Here is a 15,348-nt window from a genome sequence, read left to right on the forward strand (position 1 = left end):
CGCCGCATCGAGATGTCAGAAGAGGAGCAGAAGAACAGATCCAATTCCTCCACATCCCATCCTCTGCTTGAAAATACGCCGCATACGTCGCGTACCGTTTAATCTGCATCCGCTTTGAATTCATCATCGCCTTCTCTATCCGCTGAATTGATCCTTTCCACCGCCGGCTTAAAGCTTCCTACAAGGAGGGGTCGGTCTTGTCACCCATAACCTCAATTGAAGACAAGGAAACGAGCTACGGCATTATAGTCTAATGAAATAGGTACATATATACCCCCCATCCACCGCTTCACCCCATCCTCTAGCCCCCCGATTCGCAAGAACTACCACCAAATACAAAAGCTAACCAGCTCTCTCTACAGAGTTCGTAGCCTCCCAAACAAAAAATAAAATAAAAAACCACCCTCAAAACCAAACCCATATCCAAAATCCAAAAAACGAATTAACAAGCCACAAAAATGCCCATCCCCCTCCACACCATAACCAGCCTCCGCACCACCTTCTCCCCCTTCAGCCCCCTCTCAAAACCCTGCCGCCTCTTCGTCTCCCTCCTCCAGAACCCCTCCACCTCCTCCCCAGCCTCCCCCACTCACATCAAGATCGACATCAAGCACCTGCCGCGCGGTTCCAAGCAGCTGCCGGAGATGACGGTGGGGTTCAAGGGGGGGAAGGAGCTCAGGCTTGAGGTTGGCAGACTAGGGTTGGGGGTGCGGGATGTGGTGGAGGAGGTAGGGAGGGTGGGGAGGGTGTTGGCTAAGGAGGCGAGTTTGAAGGGGTAGAGGGGAGGGGGGGGGGGGGACGTTTGGGCGTCCCGGGGGCAAGGGTGGGTGTTTTGCCTGTCTATTTTTCTGTTGACGAGATGGGAGGAGGGCTCTGTGTGGGCGTTGTGGATTTGGTTTCTGTTACGAGTCTTCTGGGGACAATGATGGGGGAGGTAGGGTTTGTGTGAAGGCAGTGAGGGAGGGAGAGGATATGGATTAATAAACGTTGACGGAAAAGCTAGTGCAGCGTCTATGAAATGCATAACTTGACGGGCAAGTCAGTGATTGGGAGTCGACATCAGTCAAGGACTGATTTGTGCGGTATCAAACCTGTGTATATTTGTACATTGTATTATTTATCCTAGACATAGCGGGATAAGGCGTCTGTGATGCTCATTTTTGTTGCACTGTTATTGTACAAATTTTGTTTTTTCGATATTTCCCATCTCGTATAGCAATTGCTGCGTAATTTGATTCTACTTTCCACCGTCTTCGCCTTGCCAGCCAGGAAGGATCAAGTTCTGTGTATAGCAGAGCATCAGGACAAAGAGTCACAAAACTTGCTGTATTTAAAAGAGAGGGTTATATTTTTTTTATATATATTTTTTTGTATTCATGTCTATTCAAGCCCAAATATGCAGGTGGTATTTCGCCATTAAATAGCGCAGTCCAATCCAATCCAATCCATCCACCCAGCTTCCCATCATCACGCACTGGCTTTTTCCGATTCTATCCTTGCTCTGCCACCAAACACACCTTCATCCAACTTAATAAATAATTAAACTTTTTGATATATGCGTTTTTTTTCTTTCTTTTCTGTTCTTTTCTTTCCTTTGGTCCCTCCAGCACAGAAATGCAACGGGCCGAAAGGAAAGGAATTTTTTTCTTTTTTTGCTAGGACTCTAGAAAGGACAGGAGACAAGATGATAAAAAAAAAAAAAAAGAAAAAAAAAATTCTCTTCATATTTATGAGCACGAGGCTTAAGGCAAAATAGACCCAAAAAAAGGGGGGAAACAGGGGAAACAGGTTGAATTTATGATGGGATGGAAGGTGGTGTGGGGCGGTCCGCCTAGCAACAGTAAAGGGGGGCGGGGGAAATGAGGAGAGGGTAAAGGTTTGAAAAAGAAGGGACGAAAAAGAATCTTAGACGGCAGCACCGGAGATGAAGAACCACTTGTCGACGCTGCCGTCGATGGGGGCGGGAGCGAGCTCTTGGTGGGCTGGGATGGCACTGAGTTGGTTGCCATCGACGCGGTCTGGGGATTGCTCTTTGGTGACGTTTGCGCTGTGGGGGGAAGGTTAGTATATAGATCTCATTTTTCCTTCTGGGCAGCGGCGAATAAAGGGACAGCAATATATTGTAGAGAGAGGCAACATACAGGGAGATATCACCGCGAGAGCTCTTTCCGGTCATCAATTTGTCCCAGGCGTCGGCGCACTCGTGGACGACTTCCATGGCGTACCTAAAAGGGGGAGAGAGAAGGTTAGTAACAACAAAGAGATAATAACCAGAAAAAGAAACAAATAAATAAAAATAAATGAAGACAAGCAAGCCTACTTCTTATTCTTGCATTCACCCGAGAATGCAAATTGATTCTCAGGCTTTCCATCGGGGATCTTGTAGATACGGAACCATTCGTTGGTCGCCCGCAGGAGGCCAGGGAGATGACGCTCGACATCCTCGATGTCATTGAGTTTGGGAGCGAGGGGGTCGTTGACATCGATGACAATGACTTTCCAGTCGGTCTCCTCCTCGTCGAGCAGGGCCATGACACCGAGCACCTTGACCTGTTTGACCTGGCCACAGTATCCGACCAGCTCGCCGATTTCGCAGACGTCGAGGGGGTCGTTGTCGCCCTTGGCTTTGGTTTCTGGGTGGACGACGTTGGGGTCTTCCCATGTCTGTAAAAGGGAGAGTTGGTTTAGCAATTGGGATAGGGGATGGATATAGGAGGAGTTGGGCGCACTTACGCGGGGGAAGGCTCCGTAGTTCCAGAGGTAGCCTTTGTGTGGGAAGCAGTTGCGGACATATCGCAGCTTGCCCTTCTTCACATCCTGCTTGATGGGGTTGAGGAATTCCTCTTTGGAGATCTGGAATAATAATAGGAATAATTAGTAACGTAACGAGGGGTTAATGCTTCTTGTTTCTTGTCCTTCTTTGTTGAATAAATTCTCCCCCCTCCCTCCCCCACCAGCCACCACCATCAACCCCCACTGGAGGAGGGGAAGGGGGTTAAAAAAAGACCCCCAACTTCATATGAACCCTGCACATCTTGAAAGCATAATAACACACAGGACACACGACACACAGGACGGCACGAGACGGGACACACACACCTCTAGCTTGGCATTTGTCCAGCGGGGGATCTCGACCACCATGTTCAGAATGGTCTGCTGCTCATTGGCATACAGCGGAATATCATGGAAGGGCGAGATGGGCTGTCCATCCCGCTCAATGTAGGCACGGAAGTCGAGGGTGTTTGGTTGGCCGACTTTGCGGACTGAGTATTCGGAGGGGGCTTTTGAGTACGACATTTCGGCGATAGTGGAGGAGGACGAGAAATGTCTGGAGAGTAGAGCAACACGCTTCGAAGAGGCAGACGGGCGAAGGGGAGAAAACTGGTGGTGGCGGGGTAGGATGAGAGAAGAAGAGGGAGCAGAGGAAGAGGAAGAAGAAGAAGAGGAAGAAGAAGAGGAGGAGGAGGAGGAGGGGGGAAAAGATGTGGGGGGAGCCAGCTTAGTAGACGACCACGACTGACGACGGGCAGCACCAGCAGCAACAGCAGCAACAGCACCGCCAGCAATGACACCACGCTGCAGATATCCAGCAGCAGTGGCAGCAGCAGCAATTGGCCCTGGGCGGGATCGGAGGAGCAGAGGAGACGAGACTAATTGGCTCAGTGTGCGCGGCGCGAGTGGGATTGTTTGGGCCAGGTATTTGGACATGTGGCAAGCAGCGACGGCGGCAGAGACTGATTGTATGCTTTGGAGCTGGAGGAGGGAAAGAGAATAATATATATATTGGATTATATATATTATTGGATTTCCCCGGGTCGGAATAATTAATGGTTTGGGTCTTTGAAAGTAAATATTATTTATTTATAATAGCAAAATGGAGCTTTTGGTGATTGAAATTGATTGTGGCCGAGGTGATTGTATTGTGGGTTATTTGGCAAATTCTTGTTCCCGAAGATGACGGGTAGGTAGGTAGGTTTGTTACGGCAATTATTATTCTGCTCATCTATTCAAAATATCCTCTTCATTCAATTATATATCTGTTTGTTTACTGCGCTCTTGTTAAATATCGCCAGCCTGGGATATTTTTAACCACTGGTTGTGATCCCTGAAGCCGAAGTCGGGCTGCATCGCCGATTATTCTTGCGAAGAGAGCACAAAGCATAGAGTAGTCGAGCACCTAATCGTACCCGCCAATTGCGCCTCCATATCCAGATATCCAATTAATATATATCAAATGATACTGTGTCTCATTATTTTTTGCCAAAAAAATAAAATAAAATAAAATATCGAGAATAATTCGGGGAATATCATGTGATTCAACTGTTGGGGGTCCCGCGGTTGGTCGGCCCTTCTACCAGCAGGCGCTGGTGGTGATTGAGCTCTTTTGCTTGCCCCAGTAGCCTACAAATGCTTATGTAACTGATATCGTTATCTCCACGTGATCTGTATAGAAATTTGCCTTTTTGGGCCAATCCTTCAACTTCCTCAATATATTGAATCACACCCAGCAATATATCTGATATCCAGCAAACATCCTCATATATATTTTTGTGTCTGGGTCCTGTTACCTCACCTCTGAGATTGACTCTCATCAGTGTCCTCGAACAATGCCATGTTCAAAAGGTTTCTTCAACTAATCATGGGGTCCATCGCAAAATCACCTCACCCTGTACCTGCACTCACCCCCCGCGTCCCCATCCCCAAAAATGGCGTAGACTATCGCGGTAAAATAGTACTGGCCCCCATGGTCCGCTCAGGGGAGTTGCCCTCCCGCCTCCTTGCTCTGAAATACGGCGCGGATCTCGTCTGGGGCCCTGAAACCATCGACAGAGCCCTGATCGGCTGCACCCGTCGCATAAACCCGCGCAACTCCATGGTCGAGTTCACCCGCCTCCCCTCCAACGGTGGGCGCCAAAATACCCCAAATGCCAAAGAATCCGTAATCTACCGCATCGACCCACACCGCGAAAGCGGCAAACTGATCTTCCAAATCGGCACCGCCTCTCCAAACCTAGCCGTCCAGGCCGCCAAAATCATCGCCGCAGACGTTGCCGGCATAGACGTGAATGCCGGCTGTCCCAAACCCTTCAGCACCAGCGGCGGCATGGGAGCTGCCCTCCTCCAGACCCCAGACCTGCTCGTTTCCATCCTCACCGCCCTCGTCCAACAGATCGGGAACCCGTACCAGATCGGCATCTCCGTCAAAATCCGCCTCCTCGCCGACCCAGAACGCACCCGCGACCTCGTCACCCGCCTCTGCGCCACGGGCATTACGGGCCTGACCGTCCACTGCCGCACGACGCCCATGCGCCCGCGCGAGCGCGCCATCCGCGCCCAACTGCCCATGATCGCCTCCATCTGCCGCGCCGCGGGCGTCGCCATCCTCATGAACGGCGACGTCGAGTCGCGCGACCACGGCCTCGCGCTGATGTCCGAATACGGCGTCGACGGCGCCATGATCGCGACCTCCGCGGAGGCGAACTCGTCCTGCTTCCGCAGCGGGGCGCAAGGCGGGCTCCTCCCCTGGCGCGACATCGTGTATGCCTACATGGATTTCTGCCTGCAGTGCGAGAATAAGTGGGGGAATACCAAGTATTTGCTCAACATGCTTATTCCCGGGAAGGAGCGGGCGTTCAATGCGGCGAAGCAGTCCAAGTCGTATCAGGAGGGTTGTCGGGTGTTGGGGTTTGAGGATCTGATTGCGCGGGCGAAGGAGGTTGATGCGATTATTGGGCGGACACCGCTTGATGCTTATGCTGATGCTGAGGAGCAAGGTGAATCGGTGAGTCTTCAGAAGAGGAAGAATAAGAAGAATAAGAATAAGAAAGTTAAAAGTCCCGCAGTGCAAAAGGCGATGTTGACGAACGAGAGTGCAAAGGCCGCGGGTATCAGTGCTGGTGACGGGAATGCTCATGCTCATGCTCATGCTCGTCAATCGGGCGGCAGAATGGGTAAGGATAGAGGCGTTAAGAGAGCGACGGGGGGTACACCCGTGGTGGATGGCGATGATGAGAATAATGTGCCTCTTGGACTAGATTCTGCTGCTGCTGTCTTGGTCGATATGCCTGCTGTAACAGCTGCTGTTGCTGCTGCTGCGCATCCACCTGCTGGGGAAAATGCGCCTGTTCCCCTACATTGATATTCATGAATGTCTCCCAATTCCTTTGCGCTCCGCGTACCCATTATGCCTGTCGAAAATACCCGATCTATCCATACTCGCCATCCAACCACACTCGGTCCATCTTTGCTATTCAGCGTCTTAGATCAATATGTTGCATAATGTTGCATAATACCGGCGTTGTATCTGTGGGATTTTACTTTGTGTTTTTCATTTTCATTTATTTTGGCTGCTTCTAGATTTCAATTTTTTTTCACCCTCTTGATTTAACACTTCAAGAGTACATATATACCCTACTGCGCAGGGGAAAAAATGAATGTATTCAGTTCACACATTATTTTTTGTCATTCATATTTGTTACGTATATACACCCCCCCTAGGTTTCCACCCTATTAAATTTTTTTTTCTCCTTTCATATATGTGCCCTCCAAATGGAGAAGCAACGCGTTCAATCCACGGATGCGACATGGCTGCACGCTCGACTCAAAACACCTCTGTACTGGAAGAAGGAACATCGAACAGAAAGAAATCGGAAAAGACAAAAAGGAATTACCTATTAAATTTAATAGGTACACCTCCTGCCATGGCCGTGGATATCATCACACTTGCCATTGAACGGCTTCACGCCTCCAGTGCCCAGAGCGCGGGCCTGCTTGGGCGGCGGGTCCTTGGGGGGCAGGCTCTTGGTGCTGCGCGCATAGGTCGCAAGCGCATACGCCGCGCCCTTGGTATTCATCATCCACGCCTTCATGTTCACGTTGTTCGCATCATCGCCCACGCCGTGGTAGTTGGAGTCATACGCGATGCCGGCGGTGCCGCCGAACATCTTGGCCTGTTCCTGCGTCTTGATGCCCTCGGCGCCCGTGAAGATGCCGCCGGCGGGAATGCTGACGGAGATGAAGGCGTCGTAGTCGGAGCGCCCGTCGAACTCGCTGGGGATGTGTGCCGTCCTGCGGTCCTCGTAGTATTTCTGGAAGAGTTTCTCGATCTCGGCGCTGCCGGAGGGGCCGGTGAAGTTGAAGGTTGAGCCGTCGCCGTCGTAGATCATGTAGGCGTAGTTGGGGGAGGCGGTCATGTCGAAGTTGAGGTACAGGCGGATTTTGTCGCGTTCTTCGGGGCTGAGGTTGTCGACGTAGTATTGCGAGCCGAGGAGGCCGTATTCTTCTGCGGTCCAGAAGAGGAAGCGGACGGCGTTGGGGACCTTGAATCGTGCGAGGGCCTTGGCGATGGCGAGGTTGCCGATGATGCCGGAGCCATTGTCGTTGATGCCGGGGCCTGAAAGGGGAGAGAAGAGCGGGTATATTAGATATTGTTGCTGCTGGTGGTTGTGGTGGGAGAGGGGAAATGTGCATGTACTTACCAGCCTCAACGGAGTCGGAGTGTCCTCCAATCGCGATGATGTTGTTTTTATCTCCACCCTTCGAGGTTGCAATGACGTTATATCTATGGTGAAATAATCCCGTTTTAATTCCAACAACCCATAATTTGCCTTGGGGAAGCCTACTTACGTCGTGCGGTTCTCAAACTGTGAGTTAGCAAACAGTTCACCCATCAAAGTCCCCGATCCCAAGCGCGCGGCGAGGTCGTCTCCGATTTCCTTGGAAACACCGACGGTCGGGGGATAAGGGCCTGCGGGGTTAGAGGGAGCACCTAGGGTCCCTGAAAGGGACCCGGGGATGTTATTATAGATCAAGGCACCGGCGGCTTTAGCTGAGCCGGCAAGAGCGGATTTGAGGCCAAACGGGCACTCGCACGAAGGATCAGCGCGATTTTGCCATTCACTTCTGGTGGGAAATCTGCCTGCAAAATTGGTTCATGTTCAGTGCTTGCTTCCTTCTCTGCTTCTTGTATTTCTCCTTATTTTCCGTTTTGGGTACTACTGGGTTGTCACCTACAGGAACACATCCGAGGTTATTCACAAGGACAAGCTCCGCCTTCGCGTCCCCTGACGGGCTGTATGTCATAGGAAGAACCTCCTTGTTCTCGCCATTGACTTTCAATGTGGCTTCGGACTTGCTCCACAGGTGAACTTGCTCCTGCTTGCTCACGTCATAGTAACGGGTCCGCTTAAGCTCTTTCACGAGGTAATCAATGGTAGCCTCATGGCCCTCAGTGCCGAAAACCCGGTTCCGTCCAGGAGAAGCGTATGCAAGAGATTCTAACTTTTTGGCTCCTGCCTTCAGATCCCTTTCGCGAATAAACCACATCAATTTTTCCTATTATAGGGGGAAAAAAAAGCGGGGTGGTTAGCATTCTTGCTTCACTTCGCATGACAGTGGCGGATATACATACAGGGGAAACCTGGCGGAATCTATTATACCAATCGCCCGGGAAAGGGAACTTTGGGAAATCTGGAAAATCTGGAAAACCCGGGAAACCTTGCGTCTCGACATCTGGTGTCTCAGCGACAGCCAGATGTGCTCCAAGGGCAGCCCCGAGGGCAAGTAATTGGACCTTCATTTTGCAGGATGGGCCAGTAGTCCTAGCTACTGCGTAAACTGCAGCAGTATCTCAATGAAAGTAAAGGCAGGATTGGGGGGGGGGGGAAGGGGGCAAGCGGCGGAAATGGAAAGTCCCAAAACAACGGCCCTTTCTGTACAACTGGAAGGCGAAATAGTTAAGGGACGAAGTGTAGCATCCTGAGGATTTATATAGTCGAATACATTTTCCCCGACAACCGTCATGCGAGCGACGGCAGCCGCTGTCGGGAAAAACAAAGTAGCGGAAACGTCTGTACAGGACTGTGAATCGTCCCTAATTTGGGCTAAGGGACAAAATTCCAACCCGCTGTCATCCGCTAATCATTCCTTAGTGCTGTTGACCGTATATTCCAAGGATATGAATGCCGTCCTCATACCACCTACGGAAACGGGTATAGCTCCCATCTTGCATAGATATTTCAGCTCTGGGTCCCTTGGCGGAACTCAACTTGCAGTGTCTGATTTGCCAGAATAGGCGTAATATTTTTAAAGCTGGGTTGTTGGAGATAGTCTTGTTTTTGCGCAGTGTCGAGGAGATTTTATGCTCGATGGTGATTCGAGGGAGAGTCACGCAAGAAGCAATTTTTCTCCGCATTTGCGACAGTGTGACCCTTGCCAATCAAAATCGGGTGCCAAGTTGGACATCCCATCAGGGCACGAATGATGTCAGGTCAGGTCCCAGCAGTTGACAGCAAGGTCCGATATTCAGTGCGCTCCGGTAGTTCGTCGCTTTCAGAATTAGTTGAAGTTTACTCCGTCTGTAGGACAAGAGGTAATAATTGCTCGAACTCGATGATGTTGGAGGCCTAATAGCAAGTCCAATCCCCAAATTCCAGTTTGGGCCTTGTAGGATCTGAACGGGGTTGTGCCTGAGTGCAACGAAGGCCATCGTGCCACTGTTCCCCAACATGACAACATGAGGCGCGTCCCACCACATGCTGGAACTAGGAACAAGCTTTGAAAAAAGGTTCAAATTTTGTTCTGATCCTGCCAAGCAATAACGTTCCATCGGCGAATCCGGCAGCAGTTGGAACTTGTTAGTTTAGTTACTAGTTAGGGGGAACTTGCGAAGTCTTCAACCGTAGGACGATCGGCAGCGCCTTGTGGGGCCTGGGGTTAGGCGAATGGCAGCGAAATTGTCTGGAGAAAGGATCTCAGAGGAGGAATGAAACAAGCCACAAGGAAACAGCAATTCTGTTTGGCTTCCATACGGGCTGTTTTGTAGATCGTTATGACTTTTTGTGTTCCTTTTTATCAGCCTCAAGAAACTACCACAAGATCGCCTTTCATATAACTACTAGCTTCGATGAGTTCCTGCGTATCTGGTCGAGGAGGGATTGGGGTGTATCGATATAGAAAAAAAAAGAAGAATAGCCCATACAAGTTCAATGGTCTGGTCTAGGAATCAACCAGTCCTGGGTGAAGAACATACGCAGCGTAGCGTGTCCCAACTTCCAAGAGCGGGGGATTATTGCAATCCCCATCCCTATCCTTACCCACCCCTCTTCCTCCCTTGATACGCCAACATTTAACATTATTTCTGATAATGCCGTGTTAAACCGGGCACCACACCTCGGCGCGGAAATTGGGGTCAAGAAGAAGCCCTGCTAATAACCAGCCAGCCGTGGTGGAACTCAACGGGTCGGATACAGAGGAGGTAGACTCTCCCCTTTTCGGGATAGCACAGTGGACAACCTCTAACCTCTCACGATGGTAATTTGTGATAGACAAGCGGGCGACTACCGCAATCCCGCGCAATCCATGAGGGTTTTGGCGTCACGGTTCTCAGCACAGCCCATTGGGGAGTTGGGCACGATGTTCAGGGACAGAGGCAAAAAGGACGAATCCTGGGCGAGATGGAAGCGGACGGATAAACGAGCCACCTGCTGCATCCTCTCTTATTGCCCGCTTTGGGTGCTCGAATTCAAGCAATGTAACGATATCTATGCCGGAGTGCCAAAAAAAATTATAAAAAATATAAAAAAAAAAAAAAAAAAAAAACCAAGGGAACTTGCTGCCGGGCGGATTTCTTCGGCGCTGGGTTGGGTTGGCGGCCTGCTTTCTTCAGTGAGCGAACTGCCCCTGGCTAGTCTTAGTATATACGACGGTGTGGCGGAAATCCGAGCGACTTGGCTGGTCGCGTGGCCCATGTGATAATAGTCGATGAGAGCAAACAAACTATCCAAGGCGAGTGGGATAGAGCATCAAGATACCATATTTACCTCGAACGGCCTCGGGAACTCTCAGACATGCGGAGATACTACCACATTGGTGCTCCCATGATTCCTTGCTTGCACAGCATAAACCATACTAGAACATCCGGTGTTGCATCTGCATATTCTCTCCACCCTTGACAGCGGCAGCATAAAAGAAGGCTATTTTTTGACAGCAGTTCTAGAACATCGAAGCGCGGAAAGGAAGCGGGAAAAAACACACAAGCAAAACATAAATAATATGGGGGCATCGATCTAACTTACCACTTCGTTAGTTAGAATGTCAACCTCGAAGGATTTTCCAAACCCCACAGACTCTCTCTCGGCTGTGGAGTGCGTGCGGGGAGAAGAAATTGGCCATACTGTATACAATATGCCCTCCCCTGCAGACTGCAAGTCAACATGCAGGAAACGGAACATACATATAGTAGAGCGGGAATATACGCTGCAATAGATTATAGATCATTCCAGAGTGGAGCCGAGCAAATAGGAACACATCTACTCCGTACTTCGCATTGCAAGCGAGGCAATAGAGGAGTGAATTATGGGGTATGTACGGAGTACAGTACATGTTTTGGTCTAGATTTCCCAACATTGGCACTGTAAATTGCGGCAGGATATATCCTTAGTACGATGGTAGTTGGTACAGGAGGGTCAAAAAAAGAGGGAGTATGTCTACAATATCATTCCTGTACCATTATAATTTGCTTGACAAAGGATACAAAAATAATAAAAAATAATAAAAAAAATAGATCTAATCTTTACATATCCCGCTAAGCAGATAAAGAGGATAAAAGATGTATAAACAGGAAAAGAGGGCGAAAAAAAGAAAGAAAAGAAATCTATCTATCTATCGGCAAAGCCTTATTTTCTCGCGTACATTTCAACTCCAATTCTTAATACTCCCGAAAATCCAACACAAAGTACTCCGTAGAGGCAATGACGAAGAGAAACGGGCGGGGACACCAGCCAAGGTTTAACCCCCTCCAGCAGATGGAATTATTTTAGCGGATCTTAAACAAGAAATCTCGTCTCTTCTACTCTCTACCCTTCTTCTCATTACTGCTCTTTTCTATCCACAAACATGGGTGTATTTCCGGGGTTTGCGAAAAGTTCTGACAGGGCTGCGGCAACAGCCCAGCCGTAGGAATAATGTTTACCGAAACGGGATGCAAGTATGTGGCAAGCTCAAAGGAGTTGGGGGGGGGCGGGCGCGGGGGAGTAATAGTTCCAGCAAAGTCTACAGCATAAGCGGGGGTGCGCGGGCGCGACCGATGAAACGGCTGTCTAATTTCGTGGCGTTTTCGCAAGGGGCTTGATGGAGACGGAACGGCGCGCGGATGAGGGTAAAAATAAAAAAAAATGAAAAAATGAAAACCTTTCCGTGAAGCACTCGAAGAGAGTAGGTTAAAGAGGGAAGGAGGATTAGAACGCCTCTGTGTCGGCTTTGGTTCGTTCGGCCATACCATGCATATGGCTATCGACGGAATGTGTGGTAACTTGATGAAATATGGAAAAACGGCCCTTGGGTGTAGCGGAGCGCATCGCACGGAAGGCGAATGCAATAGTTTTCTATCAAGATATTTCTGCTGTTTCCACTTTTTCAGATCCACCAGCAGCAGCAGCAGGAGGTTCACCAGCCTCATCGTTCTTTTCCTCCTTAAGCTTCGCAATCACCATCTCTTCCACAACCTTCAATCCAGCCTCCTCGCTCTTCCTCGCCGACGCAGCCCCCCCATCATCCTCTCCAGAAACTCGCTGATCAAGCGCCAGCTTCGTCTGTCCCAGCGCATACATCTGCTCCTCAATCGTATCCCTGGTGACAAGCCGCACAACTTCAACCGCGCGCGTCTGGCCCACCCGATGCGCGCGGTTCTCCGCCTGCACGTCCTCCTGCGGATTAAAGCTAGAGTCGAAGATGATAACTTTATTCGCGCACGCGAGGTTAATACCCGCGCCGCCAGCTTTGGTTGACAGGAGGAAGACGGGGATGTCGACTTGTTCGTGGAAGGCGTCAAGGGTGGACTGGCGATCTTCCACGCTGGTGCTGCCATCAAGGCGGAAGAAGCGCATTTGCAGCGTTTGTAAGACGTGCTCGAGGATGTCCATGACCATGGTGAATTGGGAGAAGACGAGAGTGCGGTCGCCGTTCTCCTTGAAGCGGGTTAATAACTCGCAGAGCTTGTCCACCTTGCCAGAGTGCATCCATTCGTCGTTTTTAAGTATGAATCTGGACAGGGCGGTTGGGTTTTGTTCGCAGAGGGTATGGACTTCGAAATCGTTGTAGGCACATAGTTCAAGGTAGATTTGGTCCGGGTCCGATGCAGCCCATTTTTCGTCTTTTATGCATGCTTTGGCGATACGGCTGAGCGTCTTGTCGTCGTAGTGACGTCGGTAGAACAAGGGATGGATGGCGGCCTGGCGTAGTTTCATGAGGATGTTGGCAGACTTGTTGCCCACCTTTTTCCCCGCGGCTCGATCTGCAATTAATTGTCGTACGGTCTCGACTTCGTGAGTATATATTTCTTTCTGTGCCTCATTCATCTCGCAATATTCCACGCTGGTGAGTTTAGGCGGCAGATCGATCACTTGATGCTTCTTCCTCCGCAGCACGAAGGGGGTGAGCATGGATTTTGCTCGAGCAATGCGTTGCGCGGATAGTAACGCCGCATGTGTGTCGTCGACAGTCTTGGCTTTGGCGCTGAAGATGTACTCAAGATCCTCCTTTCTCTCTCTAAAGACTGAAGGTAGGATAAACCCAAGCAGTGAAGCTAACTCCTGCAGGTTGTTCTGAAGGGGAGTACCGGTAAGTAATAGCCGGAACTGGGCCGGAATGCGGATTAGTTTGTCGTAGAGCACGGATTTGCTGCTCTTTAACATATGGCCCTCGTCGTATACACAAACACAAAAGTCCATGGAGCGAAGGAAGGCGGCATCTATTTTGGCCTTTGCAATTGTGTAAGTCGTGACGACGACATTGATGCAGTCCCTCGTGTCTTCAATTTGCTGCCGAATCTCAGCTCGAACTTTCTGGTTAGCGTAATAAGGCATGACGTTTAGTTTTGGGCAGAACACGGAGAATTCACGGAGCCAATTCTCCAGAGTCGAAGAGGGAACTACCACTAGGTGCGGCCCCTTGACTCCTTTCTCGAAGAGATGGGCAAGAAAAGCGATGACTTGGCAGGTTTTCCCCAAACCCATATCATCTGCAAGGATACAGCTCAAATTCTGCTCGAAGAGAAGATTGAGCCAGTTGATCCCAACAATCTGGTAATTCTTCATCGTGATCGATTCGCTCATTATTGCTGGCTGGCCAATATACTGCTGTTTCTTGCGCGAGTTATTGTTGGGTTTGAGTTCGTCATCGTCGACGCTCAGGGAACAGCCGCTGGAAGGAGTGCCAATTCCAGAATCATGGGTCCCATCTGACGTGTTCTTGGTATCCAAAGAAGTAATTTCAAGCTCGCCTTGTGTCTTTGTGCCGAAAATGTCCACGCCCCATCGTTTCATTTCGTTTGCAACTGGCTTTCCAAGTGCTTCGCATTTAGAAACAAGAACATCCACAGCTTCATAACCCGTCCACATGTCAAGACACTTGTCGACAACTTTGTCCCCAATCGGCTTCTTAGCATACTTTTTCGACTTGTCCTTTGAAGTCTTTCCAATCGAATCGTCCTCCTGGGTGATTTGACGAACCGCGTTCAAAGATTTGAACGGACGTTTTGAGATAATAGTGTTGGCAATATTTTCCCGGATTTCAGCGATGTCGGATAGATCTGCCACGGAACATGAATTGAAAAATTTAAGGACTTTTGATTCCAGAATACTATCGTCTTCGGAATCTTCATGGTTATCGGACTCAGACGAGTCTATCTCAACTATAGGTATCTCTGGAGATTCTGATCGTGGTCTAGATTTCCTGCCTTTAATAAGCCTTCCAGGCTTCTTGGAGACTCTGGCAGGAGCAGGAGATGCCCTGGATGGGGGAGATGAAGTACGCATTCTTTGACCCCTGATCAACCGCTTACGGGGTGCTGAGGCATCTCTATCAGACCCACTCTTTTGGGTTGGAAGTCTCTGGCTTGAAGTCCACTTATCCTGGATGCGTGTTCTCGCCTTAATCTGTTGTTTCGCTGGCTCCACGTGGGGTGTATGGCGGTCCAGACTTAGCTCGTCGTCAGAGATGGGGTCCGTGGGTAGATAATCCTCTATGCTTGCTAGATGTTCCAGGGCATTTTCGTAGTTACCTCTCTTGGATACAAGGGTGTTGAGGATGAGCTGGATGGACTTGCCCGGCAAGACATTGAGTATGCGCTGGACTTTAATTCTAGTCTGGTAATCTTCAATATCATCCAATGTAAAAGTATCTTCCTGCCGCGATCGCTTAGCGACCCTGATCTATAGTCAGGCGCAGAGGACATTCTGTCCGCTGAGCGTTTTCCAGACACATTTTCTATTATTGTCATTTGCAGATGGTTGTAGAAGGCGGATGCGGTAATTTCCTTGACCGGAGTCGCAGCATCGTTCACAGCAGCTG

General features: G+C 49.8%; 6 protein-coding genes across 7 annotated transcripts; 2 read left to right on the top strand and 4 right to left on the bottom strand.

Moving 5' to 3' along the window:
* The first annotated feature begins 1 nt into the window (after position 1).
* On the top strand, positions 2-1,434 carry BDBG_01924 (uncharacterized protein). Its single transcript, XM_031720541.1, has 2 exons — positions 2-262; positions 363-1,434. The coding sequence occupies exon 2, from the start codon at positions 459-461 to the stop codon at positions 777-779; it is 321 nt and encodes a 106-aa protein (XP_031576762.1). The 5' UTR covers positions 2-262; positions 363-458; the 3' UTR covers positions 780-1,434.
* On the bottom strand, positions 1,248-4,185 carry BDBG_01925 (inorganic pyrophosphatase). The gene is made up of 5 exons (XM_002627208.2): positions 3,100-4,185; positions 2,734-2,853; positions 2,321-2,664; positions 2,142-2,225; positions 1,248-2,047 (listed from the first exon to the last, which is right to left on the bottom strand). Exons 1-5 carry the CDS (start codon positions 3,706-3,708, stop codon positions 1,906-1,908), a joined length of 1,299 nt encoding a protein of 432 aa, XP_002627254.1. The 5' UTR covers positions 3,709-4,185; the 3' UTR covers positions 1,248-1,905.
* Positions 4,186-4,492: 307 nt separating this feature from the next.
* On the top strand, positions 4,493-6,624 carry BDBG_01926. Of its 2 annotated transcripts, XM_031720542.1 has the most exons (2): positions 4,506-5,782; positions 5,844-6,624. In XM_031720542.1, the coding sequence occupies exons 1-2, from the start codon at positions 4,613-4,615 to the stop codon at positions 5,859-5,861; spliced, it is 1,188 nt and encodes a 395-aa protein (XP_031576763.1). In that variant the 5' UTR covers positions 4,506-4,612; the 3' UTR covers positions 5,862-6,624. The 2 variants fall into 2 exon arrangements, with proteins under 2 accessions (XP_002627255.2, XP_031576763.1); XM_002627209.2 differs by having other exon boundaries at positions 4,493-6,525.
* A 56-nt stretch (positions 6,625-6,680) lies between these two features.
* BDBG_01927 (aminopeptidase) lies at positions 6,681-8,578 on the bottom strand (the record flags this gene model as incomplete). Its single annotated transcript, XM_031720543.1, has 6 exons — positions 6,681-7,393; positions 7,479-7,561; positions 7,627-7,777; positions 7,873-7,918; positions 8,014-8,334; positions 8,411-8,578. 6 exons carry the CDS (start codon positions 8,576-8,578, stop codon positions 6,681-6,683), a joined length of 1,482 nt encoding a protein of 493 aa, XP_031576764.1.
* A 669-nt stretch (positions 8,579-9,247) lies between these two features.
* BDBG_01928 (uncharacterized protein) lies at positions 9,248-9,535 on the bottom strand (the record flags this gene model as incomplete). The annotated part of the gene is made up of 1 exon (XM_031720544.1): positions 9,248-9,535. One exon carries the CDS (start codon positions 9,533-9,535, stop codon positions 9,248-9,250), a length of 288 nt encoding a protein of 95 aa, XP_031576765.1.
* A 2,851-nt stretch (positions 9,536-12,386) lies between these two features.
* BDBG_01929 (SNF2 family protein) lies at positions 12,387-15,277 on the bottom strand (the record flags this gene model as incomplete). The annotated part of the gene is made up of 2 exons (XM_031720545.1): positions 12,387-15,209; positions 15,260-15,277. 2 exons carry the CDS (start codon positions 15,275-15,277, stop codon positions 12,387-12,389), a joined length of 2,841 nt encoding a protein of 946 aa, XP_031576766.1.
* Between the last annotated feature and the right edge of the window lie 71 nt (positions 15,278-15,348).

This window comes from Blastomyces gilchristii (genome assembly GCF_000003855.2).
Source record: "Blastomyces gilchristii SLH14081 genomic scaffold supercont1.3, whole genome shotgun sequence".
Taxonomy (NCBI): domain Eukaryota; kingdom Fungi; phylum Ascomycota; class Eurotiomycetes; order Onygenales; family Ajellomycetaceae; genus Blastomyces; species Blastomyces gilchristii.